General features: G+C 39.8%; 1 protein-coding gene and 1 long non-coding RNA gene across 7 annotated transcripts in view; one reads left to right on the top strand and one right to left on the bottom strand.

The window, feature by feature from the left end:
* LOC125458278 (protocadherin alpha-C2-like) overlaps window positions 1-25,387 on the bottom strand; it is a 227,948-nt gene that overhangs the window by 135,424 nt on the left and 67,137 nt on the right. Inside the window, exon 1 of one of the 6 annotated variants that reach the window (XM_048543431.2) lies at window positions 3,866-6,556. The exons of 4 other annotated variants lie outside the window; for them this stretch is intronic. In XM_048543431.2, the coding sequence (XP_048399388.1) occupies window positions 3,866-6,310 (2,445 nt within the window). In that variant the 5' untranslated portion in view covers window positions 6,311-6,556. Of the gene's footprint in view, window positions 1-3,865; window positions 6,557-20,396; window positions 20,684-25,387 lie in introns of those variants that run through there. One more of the 6 variants, XM_048543435.1, reaches the window with a different exon arrangement.
* Window positions 5,908-24,746, top strand: LOC125458281 (uncharacterized). The gene is made up of 3 exons (XR_007248799.2): window positions 5,908-6,867; window positions 21,969-22,093; window positions 22,406-24,746. It is a non-coding gene; the product is annotated as an uncharacterized LOC125458281 (long non-coding RNA).

Here is a 25,387-nt window from a genome sequence, read left to right on the forward strand (position 1 = left end):
CTCACACCCAGGAAGTTGGTCGTGGTCAGTCATCTCAGCTCCAGGACAACAAAGTGTGTAGCTGGATGAACACAGCAGGCCAAGCAGCATCTCAGGAGCACAAAAGCTGACGTTTCGGGCCTAGACCCTTCATCAGAGAGACCTCTCTGATGAAGGGTCTAGGCCCGAAACGTCAGCTTTTGTGCTCCTGAGATGCTGCTTGGCCTGCTATGTTCATCCAGCTCCACACTTTGTTATCTTGGATTCTCCAGCATCTGCAGTTCCCATTATCACTGATCAGCTCCAGGACATCTCTGCAGGGTAGTGTTCTAAGCCAAACCACGTTTAGCTGCTTCATCAATGACAGTCCCTCCATCAATAAGGTCAGAAGTGGAAATGTCCGCTGATGCTTGCCCAATGTTCAGCACTGTTCAGGATGCCTCAAATACTAAAGAAGTCGATGTTTAAATCAAATAATACTTGGACAATACCTGTGCCTCAGCTGAAAAGGGGCAAGTAACATTCAAGCTGCACAAATACCAGGCTATAGCCAGCTCCAATAAGAGACAATCTAACCAGTGCCCCTTGACATTCAATGTTGTTACCATCACTGGAATCCCACAATCAATATCTGTGGGTTAGCATTGACCAGAAATTGAAATGAGCTCAACATGAAATATAGTGGCTATACTAGCAGGTCAGAGCTAAAGAATACAGTGGCGTATAACTCAATTTCTGACCCTCCCACATGTTTCCAGCATCTACAATACACAAGTCAGGAGTATGAAGGAATATTCCCTATTTGACTGGATGAGTGCGTCTCCAACATTACTCAGGTATTATAACATTGGAGGCAGTTCAGAGAAGGTTCATTAGGGCGATCCCTGGTGTGAAGGGATTGACTTCTAAGCAAAGGTTAAACAGGCTGAAGTTCTACTCATCGGAATTCAGAAGAATGAGACGTGATTTCATTGAGATATATAGGATGCTTATGGGGCTTTACAGGGTAAACTGAGAAGGTATTTCCCCTCATAGGAGAGTACGGGACCAGATGACATCGTACCAGAATTAAGGGGCATCAATTAAAGCCTGAGATGAGGACATTTCTTCTCTCAAAGGGCTGTGAGTCTTTTGAACTCCTTGCTATAGAGAGGTATGACGGCAGAGTCCTTGTATATATTTAAAATAGATGGTTAGGGTTAGGAGATAAATGGATTCTCGATCAGCATGGGAATCAAGGCTTTTGGGGAAGGAGCAGTAATGTGGATGTGAGGAATGTCAGATCAGCCATGATCATATTGAATAGGTGGAACAGGCTCAAGGGGCTGAGCAGCCTACTCCTGTTCAGATTTCTTTTGCTCACTTGATGGGCACCTCAGCCAGAAACATTCTGTCATTTCACTATCCACGCTTAATTGCAGCAGCATGTATAAGACACATGGGAAGAATTCCCCAAGGCTCCTTAGACAGCACCTTCCAAACCCACATCCACTTGCATCAGAAGGACAACAGCAGCAGTTACACATGAACAACATCACCTGCAAGTTTCTCTCCAAGCCACTCACCAATCTGACTTGGAAATAAATCACCTTTTCTTCTCTGTTGCTGGATCAAAATCCTGTAACATCCTCTAACACCATATGGGTCTACCTACAGCATACAGATTGCAGCGGTTCAAGAAGGCAATGTACCCCACCTCCACATGGGAAATTTGGGAAGGGTAATAAATGCTCTCCCGGCCAGGCATACCAAGGTCTCATGAGTGACAAGAAAGTCAAATAGATTGTTTTGTCTAGGTGATTTCAAACATTTTGATTATTGTTGGAACTGCACTCATTATGGCAAGTCAGAGTATTGCATCACACTTCTGACTTGGCCCTTGAATCGTCGACAGGTTAGGGAAATCAAAAGGTGACATAGCCCCTCTTTGATTTCTGGCCTCTGATATCCTCTTACAGCCACAGTTTTTATACTGCTGTTCCAGTTCAGTTCCCCACAATATCATGATCTCAATAATACTATGCGCGTCCATCTTTTTTTTAACAATCTTCCTGAGAAGGTGCAGAAGATTTTACACTTCTAATAATTTATCTTGAACAGATTCCTGTGGTAGTTTTCAGAGTAGTTCTAATGCAAGCCATGAACTGTGCCTTCAAAGCAAGAACCAGATTCACTGTTACAGTTTCAAGGCCAGGATTGGATCAGGTGCGCAAGAATGTGGGGTATTTTGTGTTGATGGTACCAGCATTTACTTTAAGGACCACTGCTTCAGCTTGTCACTGGGTACAAAAAGAGGGGCCAGTTTCTGTTGTTGTAATGGAATTGTAATATGGAGATCTAAGTCTCACATGATGTATAATATTGATTTTTATCTTAAACTGCTCCCTGTCTGAAGTTGACCAGACTATTAAATTCACATTTAGAAATCCTTCTGATAATTGTATCATGCAGACTAAGGGTGTGCAAAGAGAAACAAATGGTTCCTACCCCTGCTTTTCCTCTGCCCACTATCCACTTATCAGGTGTTGAATAAACATGCAGGAGTTGAAAATCACTCCATGATATTGCAACCACAGGCAGTGCAAAGAGAGACATATTGGGCTTCAGTTATGTTAGTTCCAAGTCAGAACTGATTCTAAGAACTGAAGCTACAATATTGATTACAACATTGCAATGATTTATTTTTACTGGCTTTTTCCAAATTGAATTTTCAAGATTACAAGAGAGACCTCTGCACAGATGGTTAGAAGATGAGTAAGATGTGTTTTGACAGTTTATTTGCAATGTCCACATTCTGAATCAATTTCAAGATCTGCACGGTTCTCTGAGGCACCCAGGAGCTCAAGAGATCCTTAAAGCAGAAACAACACAAGAGAAAAAGCAACGAAACAGAAGTTGCTGAAAAAGCTCAACAGGACTTGCAGCATTGCTGAGGAAAAAATAAAATTAGGGTTAATGTTTTGGGTTCCGGTGAACCTACCTCAGAGTTTTATCTTTAAAAATAGATTTGATATTGTGCTGGAGTTTCATTCAATGCAATACCTCTCAATCAACTTTAGAACAAGATCCCACCTGTACAAATCATTAAAAACAGCAGAGGATAATGTAGTGCTGATGATTGGCTGAATAGCCTCTCTGTTATTTAACATTTAATGCGGTTCTAGTGTGAAGGATATTGGATGCATATACTTGCGCTACCAGTGATCCCCATTTCCCTGCTTTTTCTCTATAGGCCTGATAGGCATCACTGAGGTGACGCAAAAACAAACATCGCTAGAGAAACTCAGCAGGTCTGGCAACATCTGTGGAGAGAAGGCAAAAATATAGTTTCAAGTCCAGTAATCCTTCTCCAGTTTTGAAGCACATCCTCAAATACTGACAGATCTGCTGAGTTTCTTCAGCAATTTCTGTTTTATTTTCTCTGAGATTTCCAGCATCTGAAGTTCTTTATTTCATTACCTGAATGGTTTGTCTTCATCTAAGCAGTAATTTCCAATTAGGTTTTAAACCTTCCTATAACTCCACTGACTTAGCACACACCTTTACACTTTATACATGGTAACTACATCTGGGAAGCAATAAAATTGAATTTTTGATCAGGTTGATGCAGGTAGGCCCCAGGATACATTCAAATATTAAATGCAGTTTTGCTGCAAAGAAGCTTGACTTGACAGCAAAGTTGCAGTTATCTTTTTAATGCTGGTTCAATCTGGCATCAGGTATCAACTGACTAGAAGGCAACTGCAAGAAAGACACTCACCATCTGGGAATCAGAAAGACATTGACGCTCAATTCATGCTCCAAGATGACTACTGATACGCAAGGCTTTTGTTGTTCACAGTTTGATTGTGCCAAGATTATTTGATGAAATCAAATGGCAACTCACCTCAGTGTATGGACTTTTCCAGTTATTCGGTAACTCCGCTCTCCATTCTGCCAGAAGTGTATCAGTGTTGGCCGCGTCATTTTGCAAAGTTGCTGTATTGTACGGTGCTAAGAAGACGAAATCTCCTTGACTGGATAACTGATTTGGACGAACTTTATACGAGTACGTTCGAGAGAGCGACCCATTGCCAACCAACTCAACGAAGTGTGGCGTTCCTTTATAGTCGGGGACAGTTTGAAAATATAAATGGGAATTTGGGAAAGTGTCGTCTGTATGCCACCGGTTTAAATTGCAGCAGGAAGGGGAAAGGTCACAGCAACGAGACCGACTTCGATCGGAATGACACATGGTCACAATGAGGACGATTAGAATCACAAGTAGAATAGAGGAGGTTGAAGCCAGAGTGATTATTAAGTAAAAAGCTAAGTTAGAAGTGGGACGGACATCGTGGACTTGAGGAATGTGATCTGATAGGGTTTCTGCGCTATCATCTGTTACTAATACATTGATGGTGACTGTGCTTGAAAGGGGTGGGTGGCCATTGTCTGTAACTCGAACAACGAGTTTCTGAACGGAGTTGTCCTCCTTCATGAAACGACGGATCGTCCTAATTTCACCTGAACCATGTGCTATGGTGAACAGGCCTGAGTCAGTGGCCTGTATCAACTGATAAGTCAAGCGAGCATTCTGGCCGGAATCCGCATCTGCAGCCACGACTTTAGTCACTACTGAGCCAGGGTCCACCGAGCGGGGCAAAGTGATTCCAGAATTGTTGTTGGTCAGCGGGAAAATGATTTGGGGTGCGTTATCGTTCTGATCCAGGACGACAATGTTGACGGTGACATTGCTGTCAAGGACCGGGAATCCAGCATCCCGAGCTTGCACGTGGATCTGAAAGTTTTTGAGTTCCTCGTAATCGAAGGGGCGTTGGGAATACAGGCTACCGGTATCCGAGGTGATTGAAACGTAAGCGGACGCAGGCATGTTATGAACCAGACTGTTCAGGATTGAGTACACGATATGTGAATTCCGGTTCTGATCCGGATCCAAAGCAGAGACAGCACCTATAGAAGAGCCAGCAGGACTGTTCTCGGGGACATACACCGTATAGGAAAGCTGTGCAAAGCGTGGCGCATTGTCATTCATATCTGAAATCTGAACCAGAATGGTTTTGTTCGTTGAGAGAGGAGGAGATCCTGTATCAGTGCAGGTTATGTGGACCATATATTGGGAATTCGTCTCTCGGTCCAGATGATGACTGGTCGTTAATGTGTAAGTATTTTTCAAGGATGACTTCAGATTAAATGGTAGGTCGTCCGGAATCTGACATTCAAACTGTCCATTTAGTCCTGAATCTCGATCCGTTACACGCATCAGTGCAACCACAGTCCCGGGCTGGGCATCTTCGCGGATCGGGGTAGATACTGACATTAATGTTATCTCGGGTGCATTATCATTCACGTCAATTATCTCTACTATAACTTTGCAAACCGCAAAATGAATACTATCCTTTGCTTCAATGTTAATCTCATAAAAATTGTTCTCCTCAAAATCCAATACCCCCTTGACTCTCATTTCTCCCATTCTGGACCCGAGGCTGAAGAGGTCACGCACGCTAGCCGGGGTACTGCTACTGAAGGAATAGCTTATTTGACCATTCGACCCTTCATCCAAATCAGTGGCATTGAGTTTGACAACCAAAGTACCTATTGGCACGTTTTCTGGTAACTTCACGTTGTACGCTGCCTGCTCGAACACCGGCCAATTGTCGTCGACATCGAGAACCGTGATAACAATTTGGGACGTGCCAGATCTCACTGGCATTCCACCATCAATGGCTGTCAGAGTTAGTCGATGAGTCGCCAACACTTCTCTGTCTAAAACTTTGGTTAGCACTAAGACCGCAGTTATACTACCGTCACTGCTGTTCTTGACCTCTAAGGCAAAGTGTTGATTTGCATTCAAATGGTAAGCGCTGATGGAATTGGTGCCCACGTCTGGATCGTGCGCGCTCGGGAGCAGGAAGCGCGTTCCCAGCGGAACTGATTCCACGATCTCCAGACGGAGCTCATCATTTGAGAAACTGGGTGAATTATCATTTATATCCAATATCTCAACTTCAGCGCTGTAGAGTTCCACTGGATTTTCGATGATAATGTTATTAGTAAGCATGCATCTAGCGTTTTGTCCACAGAGTTTCTCTCTGTCTATCTTAACATTCACGCGCAACTCTCCATTATCCAAGTTTACCTTAAAATACCGTTCATTGGCCTCAGGCATTAACCGAAGCTTGCGATTAGCTAATTCGTTCACATCTAAGCCTAAATCCCTGGCAACATTCCCAACAAAGGCTCCGTGCTCCAGTTCTTCAGGAATTGAATAACGGATCTGTCCAGAGACATTTTCCCAACTACAAAGCAGGAAAATAAAAGACCACACTAGCATTCTCTGTCTGAATTAGTCTTCGCATTCGGAGTGCTGTAGGAATCCAAGGCGCCAACCACTTGTTTGATCCAAAATGTCGAGACGAATACTTGATATCCGTTTCTAATAGTTGAGAAAGACTGCATGGAAAAGATGGCTGTTGAATGTGAATGTAAACACCGAGTCAGTGCTTTCCCTTCTTTCCGATTCTTCGCTGTACGTGGTGTAAGGGGGAGGAGAGATGGATCTCCAGCTGTATTTGAGTACCTCATTGGTACACAGCGACACAAAGAGTCTCGGCCAATTATTGCACGGTACAGTCGTGGACTGCGTCAACAGTGTGGAAGGAAGTTGTCATTTGGCATGCAGTTCATTAATAGTTAAGAAATAAAAGAGGTGTGGGTGTGTGTACGTTACACGAAATCCGACCAACTATTGTAAAGCAAGGCTTTTTGTTTTAGTATTTTAATAGTGTTACACGTATTTACGACCTGTGCAGTGGAAATCATTCCCGCCACCGTGTTCGTCAGTTCCTGAAAAACACAATGGCGAAGATAAAACTCCCCAGAAATGTTATTGTGAGTCGAGAAATCTTATTGCCAGTTTCCGTTACAGACTTGGTTAAGCGAACTTGAAACAAAACAATTTGTTCTGTCTTGCTGACGTTTGTTTTTTTTTAAGTAGAACTCTTATTTTTACCTTGTAAAGATAACCCCGTCGGATTTTAGGGTTACATGTCCTTGTTTTATTTCAAAGGGCAATATTGAAAATTTGTGTAGTAAAGAATAAGCGGTTAGTCTAGCCCTGAGAAGAGTTTGCTTGCAACAGTTCAGATAATCTCAAAATGTTTATTAGGAACCAATTTGGCTGCTGCAATGATTGAAAGATCCTGGCGATGTGAAGCAATCCGAATGCATGGTCTGTCTGCACTGTTTACTATTCCAGGCACAGTCAATAGCAGGGACAAGAAGCGAAAGAAAACATTTGCTGGAAATTTAATTTCGTTCTCCGCCACTGTTGTATTCATGGTGGTGTCACTTCATTTAATCAAAATAAATGGCTCCCACACATAGATTTTAAAGGCACTGGAATTTGCTATCTATACACTTCAGAATCACAGAAGCCGCTAAAGACGATCTTCTGTCTAGTTATGTTAAAGAGCAGGAGGCAATCAAGCTTCAGTAATCCTAGCACGGAAATAAAGTTGCCAAGTTAAGCACAATGACACAGAAGAAGTGTAATCCTTTAAGACATCCTTATCTAACAGTAACGTCACAGCTGAGAATGTTTAGTCAAATGATAATTCATGCTAATGTAACTGTAGCTTCATTTAAAATGCAGTACTTTGACAAAGTAATGGAACATCGAACAGCAGATTACCTGATACTGCTATGTCACAGAACTATTGACAATGATTTTTAATCTTTTGTCTTGTTCATGATAAAACACATTACTATAACATCATAGAAATTTAAGATGCAAGAAGAGGTTACTTGCTTCATCATGTCAGTGCTGGCTGATTTTTTTTTTAAAAATTCAGCCTCATTATACTTTTCACCTCTTATTCCATAGTCCTGTGGGCTAAGGGATTCCAACAGTGAAACAGGAAAGGACAAACATAGAAAAAACTGCTATTAATAAGGTCAAAGGGTTGCTGGTTACGATCTGGTAGGCATTGTAAAGATGTGGTTTGCACGCAGATCAAAGTTGGCAACTAAGCTTTCAGGTGCATGTGACCTTTCAAAAGGACAGGCAGGAAGTGAAGTAGCTTAGCATTTTTGGAACATAGTTGAATAAGTGTGATTGAAAAAAATAATCTTGGTCCGGAAGATATAGAATCCACTTGGGTGGAGGCATGATATGAGTCATCTATAGGCCACTAACAGAAGCTATAAGGCTGGACAGAGAATAAATCAGGAAGAAATGAGGGCTTGTTACAAAGGCGGTGCATTAATCATGGGTGACTTTAATCTTGTAGATTGCAATGACCAGATTGGCAGAGGTAGCCATGGGGAATAATTCATGTGTGCACTTGGGATAATTTCCTAGAATAATGTCTTGTGGCTCCAACAAAGGGTCTGGCCATTATGGATATGGTCATGTGTAATGAGGCAGGTGTAATACATCTTCACCTGTTTCATCAATGATCTTGCCTCCATCAGAAAGTAAGACGCGATGGTGTTTATTCATAATTACACATTGTTCAACATTATTTGCAACTCCTTGGGTACTTAAGCTGTCTATGTCCAAAAACAAGATAAAATCTGTGCTACACAAGATGCAGGCAATGTTATATTGTAACTAGAAAGAATCTGAGCATTGTATGAACATTCAATGAAATTATGAACACTGAATCTCCCACGTCAACAACCTGCGAGTTACCATTGACCAGAACTGAAGTGGGAATTCAAGATAATGAAATGTGAGGCTGGATGAACACAGCAGGCCCAGCAGCATCTCAGGAGCACAAAAGCTGACGTTTCGGGCCTAGACCCTTCATCTAGGGCTTTTGTGCTCAGCTTTTGTGCTCCTGAGATGCTGCTGGGCCTGCTGTGTTCATCCAGCCTCACATTTCATTATCTTGGATTCTCCAGCATCTGCAGTTCCCATTATCACTGAAGTGGGAATTTGTCATTTAACTAGTGTGACTGCAAGAGCAGTCAGACACTCAGAATCCTGCATTGTGTAGCTCATGTCCTGACTCACCGATTTCTTTCCACTGTCTACAAGGCACAAAACTGGAGTGCAGTGGAATAATAGAGATAACAAGGTGTAGAGCTGGATGAACACAGCAGGTCAAGCAGCATCAGAGGAGCAGGAAAGCTGACTTTTTGGGCCTAGACCCCTCTTTAGAAATAATCTCAAGTCACCAGAATGAATGCAGCTCCAACAACACTCAAGAAACTTGTGTTGTCCATCTCTCTGATACAACAGTACATGTATAGACAAAGATACAGAAGACACAATAGAGCTCCATAAAACACAATTAACATATGAAGTACTTAAGTGAATGATGTATGCCTTTAACCACTAGAGATATTCAAACCACCATCCCTTAATGCCCTCGGTTTTGTAACCAACCCCAGACATAATTACTAAGAAGAGTTGGTGGCTGGCCAGGCTGGAACTCTTCTTGATGTCTTTACCATGCTTCCTGACATAGAGAATTTCTTCACAGTTGGTGGTCTCCGGAGTTGCTGCTGAAATCAGGGACTTGTTTGATCCCGATTTCTGTGTCACACAAATGTCTTGTTAGAATTACCTATGCACGTAACCAATCCTGAATGTTTTGTCCTCATTTAGTAGGGACAGCAGTTGGTGATTTCCTGCAATATTAGTTGTCTCCCAATCCAAATGATTCAGTGTAACTCCAATTACATAACACCCCATTTTAAAGTCTCTTGTCAGGTCCAGTATCTTCAGCCTTATGCAACATGTGACATCATCCAGAGCAAAGCAAACTACTAGTTTGGCTCAACATTCACAAACGTTCAGTCCCTTCTCCAGCCAAACACAATAACAGCAAAATGAACTATCTACAATACTCACTGCAGAAATTCACCAGTGCCCTTAGGTAGCATTTCCACACTTATGACCATGTTGGGAACACCAACAAATTCAAGTTCCCTTTGAAGTCACAAACCATGCTGACTTGCAAGTATATCGTGATTCATTCACTGTCCAATAGTTTCTTCCTCAACAGCATTTTGAGTGCCCTACACCAAATGGACTACAGGGTTCCAAAAAGCAGCTGAACTGTCTTTTCAAGGGCAATTTACAATGGACAATAAATGCTAGCCCAGCCAGTAAAGCCCATATCCTCTGTCTGAATTTTTTTTAGAAGTCTCCATTTTCACTCCATAAGTGTTTCACACCATTTTGATACTGATTTACTTTTAAGTAGCTATTTGCAATTCACATGTGCCACATCATAATAAAGCTTGTTAAAATTTCTTTTTCCCTCAAATGAGAATGTACTGACTGTTTATTTTGTCTTTTTCGATAACTAACATAAATCTAACTCAGTTCTGATCATTGCTACCAAAAATGTTGGCTTTCTAATGCTCTCTTCAACTGTTGAACAACATTTTCTGAACTAAGACTTATTGCTCTTTTGATGTTACTTTTCTTATTGCATTTCAATAATTCTGTCTCCTCTATAACTTTTAAAAATGATTCCATCCTGTGTGTTGAAGTCTGTGACGATTATCACCCTGTTGTGCTTATATTTCTCAGAAAGAAAGTATTCTTCTACTTTCATCATGATAGTTCAGTCATTTTAAAATTTTTACTTGCTAATTGCCAAAGATAATGCAAGGACATTAAGGAGCAGCAGTATGGTTGAGTCCCAAGTATTTTAAATGCTAATCAATGTATTGTAAATATGTGCCTATTCAAGTTAGATTACAATGTATAAGTATGCATTTTGTTAGCCCAAAGTATTTATTCTAATTTACCCAGAAAGGTAATTAGAGGTGATTAGGAAGCAATTGGGTTACCACACTGCCTTTGTAAATAACAGAAGACAACCTCGAAGAACAATTGTTTGATTCAACTTTAAATTATTATGCTCTCACATATGTAAGATCTGCTGTCCCTTCAATCTATCTTATTGGCATAATTTTGTCAGGAAATATTCTGCACTCAATTTTGTTTAAAACAGGTGATTAAGTAAAAATATGTGCTCAGTTTGCACATCTTTTATGTTTATCTCATTTAAAACATAAATAACTAACCAAAAATGCAACTGTATTAGCAATGGAGACACAGCAGAAGGATTTTTTTTTAAAAACCATGAACAGGATGAGGACATTGCTGGCTAGCGAACATCTATTGCCTATCCCAAATTGCCCAGAGGTCAGTTCAGAGTCAACCACATTGCTGTGGGTCTGGAGTCACATGTAGGCCAGACCAGATAAAGATGGCAGTTTCCTTCCCGAAAAGAAATTAATGAACCAGATGGGTTTTTATGACAATCGATTATGGATTCACGGTCTTTATTAGATTGTTATTTCCAGGTATTTTTGTTGATTTCAAATTCCACCAACTGCTGTGGCAAGATTCAAACCCAGGTCCCCAGAACATTATCTGAGTCTCTGAATTAGATTAACAGTCCAGCAATAATGCCACTAGTCAATTGCCTCTCCTCAAAATTCAGACCATTAAGGTCAAAAATCACATGACACCAAGCTACAGTTTATTTGAATACACAATCTTGTCATGTGATTTTGACCTTGTCCACCCCAGTCCAACACCAGAACCTAAATATCATGGTGGACTATCAAAGCCCCACTATTCAACCAGTCCACGACTTATGCCTTCCTCATCTCTATTGTGTAACCTTTGATTTAAAACACTTGATAATCATATCCAACAAAAATCTGTTATTCACAGTCTTGGAATTTCTATTGATGCAGTATCTACAGATTTATTAAGTTGGGGAGGTGGGGATCGAGTTTTTTAATGATACCAAATTACACATGAAGAAGAATGTTTTCACTTTTTTTCCTGAGTGGCATGAATCCAATTTTTGGACTATGCTTTCTTGTTTTGAATTCCCCTGTGAATGAAATGATTTATCTTTACTATGCTCGATTACTTCTAGCTAAACTCTGATTATAATCCCCCACTTGGGTTAGTCCCAGCTTCAAGATTGTTCACATCTTTGTGCCATATGATACAAAATATATCAGAGCTTTAAACTGGATGCAGAGGAGATTAATAACAATGAGATGAGCCAATTCAATTATGTCCTTTTATGTATATTAAGTCAAACTGAGATTATTCTCTTCAAACAATAAAGGTCCAGGGAAAGCCATAAAGGCATTCAAGTAGAGACATATAGCCATTATGACACAGGAGGGCATCTGGCTTTCGTGTTGATCCATTCACGTTCTCTCATTTAATTCCTGTAACTCCTCAAGATTAGTTATTTTAAGTATCTATCCAGTTTCCTTTGGGAATCATTGATTGTTTCTGCTCCAACTTCTTTGCTGGACAGATAGTTTCCAATCAGAACCAGGAAATTTATGAGACCTTTTGATATAACAAATCAAAAATAACTGTTTTTCATTGTCAGAGGGGAGCCTGTGGACAGAGCTTCAAGGTAATTGGCGAAAAAATGCCAAGGGTGAGCTAAGAAATTAGTTTTTCACTTTGAGTTGCTGTTTATTGATTGATGGAAAAATGACAGTAGTCACTGGTAATTCCAAAAACAAACTGAATACAAAAAAGAGGAAAATGTTGAGGGTTATGTAGAATGAATATGGAAGTGACAGTAACTTGTAAATCTTTTGAAGAGCGAAAATGGATAGGTAGTGGACTGTTTCTTTACTTTAGTGCTGTAATGTACTGTAATTCTGACATGCTTAATTCATTTTTAAATCACTTCAAACATCTTTAATAGGATACCATCAATGTGAGCCAAAAGAAAGCCAACAACTGTTTTTCACTTATTTTGTTTTCTCACCTGATGAATAAACATTATTCACTGTTGAATACAACATAGAATAAGCACCAAAGACACAGGATGTAGTCAGTGTTGGGGCACATCAATATCCGTCACTATGACTAGTTCAGTGTCACTGCTGCTGACCATGTTGGCATCAGTCTGAAGGACAGTGCCACCATATTGTGCCTGTGGTAAATTCTGAGATAACCAGTATGAGGAAAATCTGACTTGACCTTGAGCTCACCCAATCTAGAACTGATCATGATGTAGCAGTGACCACTTTACATTCTTTGTGGAGGCAAAATCCTTTCTTCATGTTGAGGCCACCCTCCATCATATTGTGTGCTGTGGCTTTACTCTAAATGGGATCAGTAATTTCCAGGTGGGCAATCATACACATTTGAGAGTGACTGCTGATGAAGTGGGGTTAATTCAGAAGAAATGTTCAAGCACAAAATTGGAAATGCAAAAACACTGTGAGCCATTCTCACCAGCAGAATTGTCTACCACCACAATTTTTAGCCTCATGATCTAGCTTACCTTTCTCTCAATGATTACTGTCAAACCATGTAACCAAGGAGGAGTGTGTAAGAGAATGTCAGGAGTAAAACTAAATGTGTCTGAAGTTGAGGTGCCAAGCTGCTGAAAATACTTGCTTATCATATATATGAAATATATGCTTGCAAAACCACAGAAACAGCATGTTTTATACAAAAAGGAAGCAATTAGAAGAGCAAAAAAGGGGAATGAAGAAGGATTTGCAAACAGGATTATGGAAAATCCTAACATATTTGATAAATACATTGAAGGGAAGGTTAACCAGGCAAAGAGTTGGGCCCATTAGGGCCCAAGGGAACAACCTTTGTGTGAAGCTGCTGCATATTGGATGGGTGCAAATTGATTTTCAATCAGTTTTTCAAATGGTTTTCAATCTGGAGAAGGAGAACCTTGGTACAGAATTCAGGAAAAGGGACAATGAGGAATTTTACACTTTGACATCGAAAATGGGGATGTATTGGAGGCTTTGTCAACTTTAAAAATGAACAATCCCCTGCCCAGAAGATCGCACCTCAGGTCGCTGTGGGTAGTGAGGCGGGAAATTGCAGGGGCTCTGACACAAAGTTTTAATTCCTCTCTGGCCACAGGGTAAGTGCCAGAGGACTGGAGGGTGGCTAATGTAGTTCCATTTTTCAAGAAGGGTGGTAGAGATGAACCAGGAAATTACAGACAAATGAGTCTGATGTCAGTGTTCGGGAAACTTGGTGGAAACTCTGAGGAGCGAATTAATACCCACTTGAAAAAGGCATGGTTAATTGGAGATCTGCAGCATGGCTTTATCAGAGGAAGGTCATGCCTAATTTTTTTTAAATATGAGTAACGTGTGGATGAGGGAAATTCAGTTGAAGTAGTTTACATGAATTTAGCAGAGCTTTTGACAAGGTCCCACAGGGAACTACATTAGCCATCCTCCAGTCCTCCGGTACTTACCCTGTGGCCAGAGAGGAATTAAAAATTTGTGTCAGAGCCCCTGCAATTTCCCGCCTCACTACCCACAGCAACCTGAGGTGCGATCTTCTGGGTAGGGGATTGTTCATTTTTAAAGTTGACAATGCCTCCAATACATCCCTATATTTCGTCAAGGTCCCACATGGGCCCATGAAAAGGTTAAAGCATATGAAATTGAGGCAACTGCGGCAAGATGGATCTGAAACTGGCTTCATAATAAGACAGAAAGAGTAGTGGTCGAAGGCTGTTCGAGTGATTGGAGGCCAGTTTCCAGCAATATAACATTAGGGTCAGTACTGGGACCTTTATTGTTTCTTAAATACATCAATGATATAGATGAAAATGTAGGGGGAATGTTAAGCAAATTTACAGATGACACCAAGATTGGCAGAGTGCTTAATAGTTAAAAAAAAAGTTTGTGGATTACAGGAAGATATAGATGGGTTGGTGAGATAGGAAGACCAGTGGCAGACGGCATTTAACCCTGATAAGTGTAAGGTCATGCACTTTGGAAGAAGAAACAACATGAGGGTGTATTTAATGAATGGCTGGACACTGGGTAGCTTAGGGGAACAGAGGGATCTTGGGATAATTATTCACAGATCCCTGAAGTAAGCATAGCTCTTGAATAGAACAGTCAAGAACATAGAACATTAAAGCACAGTACAGACCCTTCGGCCCATGATATTGTACCAACCTATTATCCTACTCGAAGATCAGCCTACCCTGCATACCGTACTTTTTACTGTCAGTCATGTGCCTGTCCAAGAGTCACTTGAATGTCCCTAATGTATCTGACTCCACCACCAGCACATTCCACGCACCCACCACTCACTCTGTAAAGAACCTAACTCTAACGTCTCCCCTATACCTTCTTCCAATCACCTTAAAATTATGCCCCCTCATAATAGTCATTTCTGCCCTGGGAAAAAGTCTCTGGGTATCCACTTTATCTATGGCTCTTATCATTCTTTGCTCCAGTTCGAAAAATATTAAGATATATGGAACACTTCCTTTCATTAGTTATAGCATAGAGTATAAGAGCAGGAAGGTAGTGTTGGAATTGTACAGTGCATTGGTTGGGCAATAGCTGGCGTACTGTGTCCAATGTAGGTCATCTCACTACAGGAAGGATGTGATAGCACTAGAGAGGGGACAGAGGAGGTTCAATGGGATATTTCCTGGGATGGAAAAATTGAGCTATAAGGAGAGACTAGATAGGCTTAGATAGTTTACATTAGTCAGAAGTCACGTGACACCAAGTTATAGCTCATCAGGTTTATTTAAAATCACAAACTTTCGGAGCAAGGCCCCATTATCAGGCAAAGTGTGAGAGAAGAGCACACAGACACAGAATTTGTAGGCAGAGATTTCAAGGGCAGAGAGATCAAAAGATCATACAAATGATGTGAGTGGAGTGTTAAATAATAAGTCTCTGTGGATGACCAAGATTGTTAGGCAGTATGAGTAAAGTGTCAACAGTTGAATAACAATTGAAGAAATGATCTGTAATCTGATGAAATGAGGCAGAGAGAGAATTACAAAAAAGTTAAAAATAAGGTGGTGCTGGAGACAAACTAAATGACTGGAATAACATGATAGATATAAGAGCCACATGCCAAGGGTCTAACCAAAGTAACAAGCCATCCAAAACTGTACAAACTAAGGTAGAGAGATCATAGCAATTTATCAAGGTGATGCTGTCAAAACAAGACAGTAATGAAAGTTTTACAGATACTGAATAGTGTGGTGGGGCCACAAGTAGAGCGACATGGTCCCAAGATCATGGTTGAGGCCGTCTTCCTGGGTACTGACCTTGGCTATCAGTTTCTGTTCGGTGAATCTACATTATTGCGTATCTCAAAATCCACTTTGGAGGATGGTTACCTGAAGATTGGAAGCTGAATGTTATTGACCACTGAATTGTTCCCCAACTGGGAGGGAACATTCCTTTCTGGCAATTGTTGTGCTGTGTCCAGACAGCAATGTTCCTTCCCAGTTGGGGAACATTTCAGCGGTCAAAGACATTCAGCCTCCGATCTTCAGGTAAACATCATCCAAGGTAGACTTTGAGACATGCAACAATGCAGAATCGCGAACAGAATCTGATAGCCAAGGTCAGTACCCATGAAGGTGGCCTCAACTGTGATCTTGGGTGCATGTCGCACTACATGTCCATACTGTTCAGTATCAGTAAAATGTTTCTTCATGTTCTGTTTTGATACCATCACCTTGATAAATTGTTATGGCCTCTCTACCTTAATTAGTTTATACGGTTTTGGATTACTTATTAATTTGGTTAGACCCTCGGCATGTAACTCATTCCTATCATGTTATTCGAATCATTTAGTTTGTCTCTAGAACCACCTTTTTTTTGTAATTAACTCTCTGCCTCATTTCGTCAGATTATAGACCATCCCTTTCCTTGTTACTCACTAGGTGACACTTTACTCATACTGCCTAACACTCTTGGTCACCTGCAGAGACTTATTATTCAATATGCCATTGACACCAGTTGTATGATCTTTTGAACTTTTTGCCCTTGATCTCTTTGCATAGAAATTCTGTGTTGTGCACTCTTCTCTCATATTTCATCTGACAAAGGGGCTGTGCTCTGAAAGCTTGTGATTTCAAATAAACCTGTTGGCCTATAATCTGTTCTTGTCTGACTTCTGACTTTGTCCACTGGCACCTCCACATCATGTTTTCATTAGCACAGAGAAGATTGAGGGGGGCCATGACTGAAGTGGATCAGGGTATGAGGGTCACATACGGGTGCATAGAGAACAGCTGTTCCCCTTGATTGAGGAGTTAATCACAAGAGAACATAGTTTTAGGGCAAGGGACTGGAGGTTCAGAAGGGGTTTGAGAAAAATATTTTTACTCAGTGGGTAGTGAGAATCTGGAATGCATTACCTGGGAAGGTAGTGGATGCCAGAAACCTTACAACCTTTAAAAAATGATTTAGATGAGCACTTGAGATATCATAACTTTCAGGAATATGGAACAAGTTCAGGAAATCAGGATTACTGCACCTGTAATCATAATCAAGTTGGTGCAAGTCCACAGATAAAAACAAATCTCCACCATCCTTCCACGTGTAGATTTGAATGATGATGGGAAACTAAACAAAGTTTAGTAGAAGATAAAAAATCTTGAATATTGCCCATCATAGTGATTGCAGAGCTTAATACGTGAATGCAAAGTTGAATCTTAAGCATTTCAAGTAATCTTAATCCAAGAGTTCCAAGTGGATGATCCATCTTGGCTGCCTCATGTAGCTCCCATCACACAGAAATCAGTATTAAGCCAATTCAATTGAATCCATTTAACACAAAGAATTAGCTAAGCATACTGAATGTAACAGAGGCTGTGGGCTTCAGAAATGTTCTAGCTATAACATTGAATGTGCATTCCAGGATGAGATGTGCCTCGATTCAAGCAATTCCCAAACTTCCATCAACCTCACAAAAAGGAACAATGACAGAAAGAGAATCTGTCAACGAAAAGCAGGGCACATTTAAACCAGATCTCGCCACATTAATCCAAGTTCAATCATTATCATTGTAAGGGAGTTGTTACTGACAGTGCCTTCAAGCAGCACTTATTCACCCATAACCCACCCATTGACAGTCATTGCATTCTGCCAGGACCAATCAGCTTCAGACTTCATTAGAACCTTCTTCCAAGCACAGTCAAAAGGCCTGATTTCCAGGCATAAATTTAGAATTACTGCCCTTGACATCAAGGCAGTATTTTGGAGCAAACCCGGATAAAGTTCAAGTCACTCGGAAACAGAGAAAATCCCCGATTGTCTGTAGTTATACACTGCATGATAGAAGATGGTTCTAGTCATTGGCACATAATTGTTGCAACCACAGGACACATAGAGGAGTTCCTCAGGGCAGTCCACTGAGCATACCATGTTCAGTTCTATGAGCAATAATCAACCCTCCCATCATAAAGAAAAACATAAGGATCGTTGTTGATGCTGGTACGGAGTTTTCAGACAATGATGCTACCAATACTTACATGCAACAAGACCGAGACAACATGTCATCTGAGTGAGCCACCCACATGCCACACAAGAAATTTGCAATGAACATTTTCAACATCACAGAATCTAAACACCTCTGTTTTACATTCAATGCATTATCATTGCTTAACCCACCATTATTAACATCCTGGCCCCATAAACTTAGTCAGACCAACCATGAAAATACTATGGCTACAAGGGCAGATAGGAAGATGGGTAATCTGTGGTCAGTGACTCATCCTGCTCCCCAAAAGCCTTTGTACCAACTTCAAGGCAATAGTCAGGAGAATAACGGGATACTATCTTTTGCTTGGATTATTGCAGCTCCAACAAGTTCAGCATCTTCGCAGACAAAGTGGCCCACCTTACTGACACCCAATACAACAGCAATGTTGCAAAGGAGCTAGAAAACTCAGAGAGGAAAATAAATATTGATGTTTTGAAAACAGTTCACATTATTGAGAAGGACGTGCTGGAGGTCTTAAAAAGTATAAAGGTAGCTATATCTCTGGGAATTGAGATATTGTAACCCAGGATATTGTGGGAAGTTTAGGAGAAAATTGCAGGGCCTCTTGCAGAAATACTTGTATCATTGTCTTTAACTATGGGTAAGGTATTGAATGACTGGAGAGAGGCTAATGCTGTGCCTTTGCTTAAGAAGGGATGTAAGGAGAAGCCTGGAAATTATAGGCCTGTGAGTCTGATTCAAAGGTGGGTATGTTGCTGGAAGTGATTCTGAAAGATAATATTTATATGTATTTGGAGAGGTAAGGAATGATTATGATTAGTCAACATGGTTTTGTGCAAGGGAAATTGTGTCTCACAAACTTGATTGAGATTTTTGAGGAAGTAATCATGAAGATTGATGAAGGCACAGCAATGTTAACTTGGATTTTAGTAAAGCCTTTGACAAAATTCTGCATGGCAGTCTAAGTAGTAAAGTTAAATCACATGGATTCAGGGTGACCTTGCCAACTGGTTACAAAAGTAGCTTAACAGCAGGGGACAGTGAGTGATGGTTGAGAGTTGTTTTTTGAACCGGAGTTTAACTAAGTTTTGACCAGCAATGTTTCACAGGGATTGTTGTTGAATCACGTTTGTTTGTCATTTACAGAAATGATTTAGATGAAAATAAAGAAGGCATGGTTGGAAAGTTTGTGGATGACACCAAAATTGGTTCTATAGTGTACAGTGAAGAAGGTTATCTAAGATTACAAACATTATTGATCAATTGGGTTAATGGGTTGAGGAGTGGCAAATAGAGTTTAATTTGAATAAATGCAAGATATTGCATTTTGCTGAATCAAACAAGGGAAGGACTTATACAATTAAAAGTAGGACCTCAGATAGTGTAGAACAAAGAGGACTAGGGGTTAAGGTAAATAATTCTTTGAAATTTGTGTCTCATATAGGTAGGGTGGTTAAGAAGGCATTTAGCACACTTGCCTTCATTGCTCAGACCTTTGAGTATAGGAGTTGAAGCCGTGTGTTGTGGCTGTATAAGATGTTGATGAGGCCTCTTCAAAGTACTGTGACAAGTTCTGGTCACCCTGTTATAGGAATGATTTTATTAAGCTAGCGAGAATTCAGAAGAGATTTACCAGGATGCTGCTGGGAATGGAGAATTTGAGTTATAAAGAGAGGCTGGATAGGCTGCGACTTTTTGCAGTGGGGCATAGGAGGTTGAGGGGTGACCTTATAGAGGTTTATAAAATCATGAGGGGTATAGATAAGGTGAATGGCAGCTGTCTTTTCCCTAAGGTGAGCAATTTCTAGGCTAGAAGGTTTCTATTTAAAGTGAGAGGAGAAAGATTTAAAAATGACACAAAGTGCAAATTTCTTACACAATGAGTAGTTCACGTGTGGAATGAACTTGCAGAGGAAGGGATGCATGCTGATACACTTGCAGTCTTTAAAAGACATTTGGATAAGTATATGAATAAGAAATGTTTGGAGGTATATGGACCAAGCTCAGGCAAGTGTAGCAAGTTTGCTTTGGGATTATAGTTGGCATGGACTGGTTAAACCGAGAAGTCTGTTACCATGCTGTATGACTCAATGACTCTAGGAACATCACTGTGTGCCAATCACAAGTTGCACTGCATAAACTCACTTTGGCTTCTTCATACTGGAACTATTAGCATCTGTTAGAGCAAAGATATCAGGCACATGGGAACATCATCACTTACAATTTCCCCTGAAGTCACACATTTCCTAACTTGGAAATATTTTGTCATTCCTTGTCACCTGGTCAATATTCTGGAACTCCCTCCTTAGCATCACAACAGGAGTAACTTCATCACACAGACTGCAGTAGTTCAAGAAGAGAGCTCTTCAACACGTTCTGAAGGACAGTTAGGGATAGGCAATAAATGCTGGCTTTGTCAGTGATTCCCATATCCTATGAATTAAAGAAAACAGGTTCATGCAACCAGTGTTCACAATTCAACCTTTTTAGAACTGACATGGTTCTGGTGTGTCTCCACGGCCAACATATAATTATAAGGCACACTGCCCAGAAGTAAAAAAAAAGTACTCAAGAAGGAGTGTAACCAAGTTCACATCTCACTAAACTATAGACTTGCCTGTTGTATTCTAAACAATGTAACTTGTTTTTAATGAAAGTAAGATACTGTGAGTACTGGAAATCTGAATTTAAAACAAAAAATGTTGGAAATACTTTGCAGATGTGAACAGAACATTAATGTTTCAAATTGATGACCTTACATCAGAAGTGACAGTAAGTCAGGCTCTGTATTCATCAATTTTGTTGAAAGTAATTAATCATGTGCTGCTCCTGAAAAAAATTGGATACAGCCTGCAAACGTTTAAGATATGGTCATACAGTTAATCAATATTTAAAGCCCAGTTTTCATTGGCCTAAAGATGGCAAAGAGAACTTTGTGATGCTGCCTTGCACAGATCAATAACTTTTCATCATGAAGATAAATCACAAATCGTTTCTGGAAATTAAAAGCAACAATAGCAGAAAACGTTGTAAGTGCTGAATAGGGAACTTCCCTTTGTAAATAGATCTGTCCATCAGAGATGATCAACATTTATAACTGGTGATCAAAGGTTGGCTTTATGAAAATGAAAGATGTTGTACTAGAGAGATGTTGGTTATATCCTTTGGATATTAAAGGCTTAAGGGTTGGTTTCCTACAGCAAAATGTTTTCGGTGACATTATGAAAGAGATGTGAATTGTATATTTGAATTGTGCAAATGAGTATCGAAGTTCAGTTGACCTGTATTTAATCTTGTTCACTTTGCCAAATAAATAACATTTATTTCCTGTATTCTGCCCCTTTCATTTTGTTCCTGACCTTATGCTTTCATTTTTCAAATGTTTTTATTGTTCAGAATGTTTAAAATGTTGTGCATTTTAATATTAATTCACAAACTTTTGTATTCCATGTCAGAGTTTCATTTAATAGAATACATTCTATAAATCTGTGTGCTAAAGTCACTCATACCTACAGAATATCCATAGAACCATCCAAATGGTTGTTGATCTCTAAGTTTAATTTCACAAAATTTGCCTCTGCTAGAGGAAATGCCAGATCAAGAGTTTACATTTGTAATGGCTCTTCAATTATCATTTATAGGCATTTTCAGAATTTTTTTGTTAGTTCTTGAAGTGTAAGTGGCATTTACAATATCGATATTTGTTATGTATCCCCAGTTCCTCTTGGAAGAGTGGTGTTTCATTTTTTTTAACTGCAACACTCCTTGCGGTGTAACTGTTGTGAAGACACAGTGGCATACATTCATATCAAACTGCTGTGTACCATGGCAAGGAACTTGCAGGTATTCTCGTGTATTTATTGCTCTTGTTTTTTCAGGTGGTTGCATTTTTTTTAACTATTCATTTATAGTATTTGTGTCACTGGCTGGGACAACATATTTTTGTCTGTGCCTAAATGTCCTTGAACTGTATAGTTTTCTGGGTCATTTTATAGTACAGTTAACACCACATTGCTGTGCATCAAAGTCACATACAAACCAAATCAGATAAGGATAGCAGATTTCATTTCCTAAAATAAATTAGTGAACCAGTTAAGTATTTACAACAATTGGCAGTCGTTACACAATTAGACTAACTATTAATTTTAATTACAGAATCATTGAAGTATACAGATGAAAACAGGCCCTGCAGTCAACTCGTCCAATGCCGACGATGTTTCATAAACTAAGCCAGTCCCCTTTGCCTGAGTTGACCCCTATCTCTCTAAACATTACCTGTCCACGTATCTGTTCAAATGTCTTTTAAATTTTGTGATTGTACCTGCCTCTACTACTTCATCTGGCAGCTTGTTCCATAGACATTCTACTCCCAATGTGAAAATGTTGCCCTTCAAGTCCTTTTGTCATCTTTATCCTCTCACCTTCAGCCTATGCCCTCTAGACTCCCCTACCCTGGGAAATAGACCTTGACTTATCTGTGCCTCTCATGATTTTCTAAACCTCTACAAGGTCACCCCCAGCTTCCTGTGCTCGAGAGAAAAATAGTCCCAGCCTATCCACCCTCTTTATAATTCAAACCTTCCAGCCTTGGTTACATTTTGTAAATCATTTTTTGCACCATTCCCAGTATAATATCAACCTTCCTAAAGCAGGACAAACAGAATTTATGTAGTTCTCCAAATGTGGCCTTACTAATGTCTCGTACAGTGATAATGTGACATTGCAAATCCTGTACTTAATGCTCTGACTGATGAAATGGATTCAAGCAGATTTAAAGTTTTAAAGTTTAGTGTCTGGTTTTAAAGTAGATTTTAATTTCACGGTGTGTCTTGTTGGGATTCTAATTCATATCCCAGGAACCTTAGTCTGGGACCCTGGATTACTTGTTCAATGACTATATCACTTGATTTTGCAAATTTAAAGTTTACTATGAAGTTAATTGCATTGTCATTTTTTTATTTCTGTTGTTGATGATCACTCAAAGATTTTAATTGATACTTTTTGTATTTTGTTCACCCATTACTGCATGCCATGGCATGATCTGTTTTGTACTTCAAAGCTTTCAGTGTTTTTGGAACATAGTTTTTTTTAAGTGCAAACAAAATGCACTATCCGTTACTGGTCTTGGTATACCTAGGGATAAATCTGAAACAGGCTCAATAGTGATCTTAGTAGAATCAATGCATTATAGCAAATCAAAAAATCTACTAAACAGTGGGTTGTAGATCAGAGATGGTCACAAGGCCTTGTCACTTCTTGAAACTGCATTCAGTTCAGAAACATCAAAATTTTAGAGGTATGAAAATTATCAATAAGCTTTTTAAAGGCCTAGTACTACCGGGGTCATCATTGAAGGTAATTGTGTTTAAACATAGAGAGGGCAGAGTTGGGGCAAGGAGTAGGTGGGACCTGTGTATTTATAAAATTTCAGCAGAATTCATTGAATATTGAATACTTTAACTGGCTACCCACCACTGCCAGATTGGTAACAATTGAAGCTGTAATCCTCCTCTCCTTGAAAAAGGCCAAAGAGATGGTAGCACATCAGAGGCCCCAACTGAAATTCCCTCTTTCACCACTTCCCCCTCCACCCACTCCCCGTCCTTCCATTCCCAAACTTCCTACCTATAAAATCTCCCCAGAAAAATTCCAGCCCCTGATACTGTTGGACCAAAACAGAAAAACAGAATATTGCCAGAACATAAATTGCTCCCCCTACCTGATCTGACCTGTACATGATTCCATTAACCAAGGGCGGTGGATTATATCTGCTGTCTGAAGTGACCCAACAAGCAATTTCAATGTACCAACATTTATGTCAGACAGTAAAAGTGATCATGAATGTTTTAGATTCTGATCTAAAAAGACAATTGATTATTAATGTCTCTGGGGACAGATTGGTCTGATTTGTAATGACTGCAATCCCACATCATCATGATTGTTTTTTGACTGTACTCTTTGAAGTGGCTGAACAAAACATATGAATCTCATAGCACTGGGGATGAACAATAAAGCAATGTAGACATCAATTTAATTAGTCATATTTAAATGATCTCATAAATGTGTTAAAATGTCGAGGTTTTGACAGATCCTGAAATTGCTTCTAGTATTTATGGAACCAAAAAGGTATCAATTCCTTTCTATACTGATATCAATTGGTGCAGAAACTAGGTGGGATTTGTGCTTGTACCATGTATCTCTATGAAATGTTGGAACATATTTGTAATTAATTTGTGGGGAAATTCTGTGTTTTTTTAATGATGTAGAGTTCATTTCTCAATTTTGCCTGAATTTTCTGACATTTGCATTTGTCAATCAATTAGCTATTTAATTGTGTAGGGAATACTGTTGTGCTATTAACACTCGAGTGAAGAGTCAGTAGAGTAATTGGTCCATTCATTTTGCTCTCTTGGTTCTATATTTCCTAGACATTTTCTGATGAAAGAGTCTGATTAAGATGCAATGTTTAGAAAGCTTGTGATTTCAAATAAACCTGTTGGACTGTAACCTGGTGTGTGACTTCTGACCTAGACATTTTCAATCGACCTGTTAACACATGTTTTACACACCTCTGGAGTTGTTGGGACTTGACCCCAAAGTTTGGGACACTGCTGTGGGCACCATGTTTCATGTGCCTGTTGAAGGACCATGAACCCATATTGTACCCACACTGAATCATAATCTCAAAATGTCTGGAAAATAAACACAGTGAACCTTGTGTTAATTATGGGTCTTTAATATTCTCCGAGTATTGACTGTAGTCTGGAGCATCAAGGTTACTTGCAAATTATTTAAGTTGTCCCAAATCTTGAAGACTGTTGACAGAATGTATTTTTTTTATGCTTGGGTGCTTGATAGGTGGAGATTCACAGTTGATCAGCCTGCTCATATTCACTGCTCCGCCATGGGGAATTAATAATTGGGTGGTCTATCACTGTTCAAACAAGCTCCAAAAGAGTTAGCCAATTTCGACAGCAAATTAGGTGAGAAAATTAGGGGGTTTAAAAAATTGCTTATGAGCAGAATGAATTTTCACTCTTTAGCGTACGGTTGCTTAACTTCATAGATGACAGTCTATAGTTCCCTCTATTTACATAAAACAGAGGGGAAACTGCCAAATGATCAAATAAACATGAC

The sequence above is a fragment of the Stegostoma tigrinum genome, chromosome 13, assembly GCF_030684315.1.
Source record: "Stegostoma tigrinum isolate sSteTig4 chromosome 13, sSteTig4.hap1, whole genome shotgun sequence".
NCBI classification, from domain to species: domain Eukaryota; kingdom Metazoa; phylum Chordata; class Chondrichthyes; order Orectolobiformes; family Stegostomatidae; genus Stegostoma; species Stegostoma tigrinum.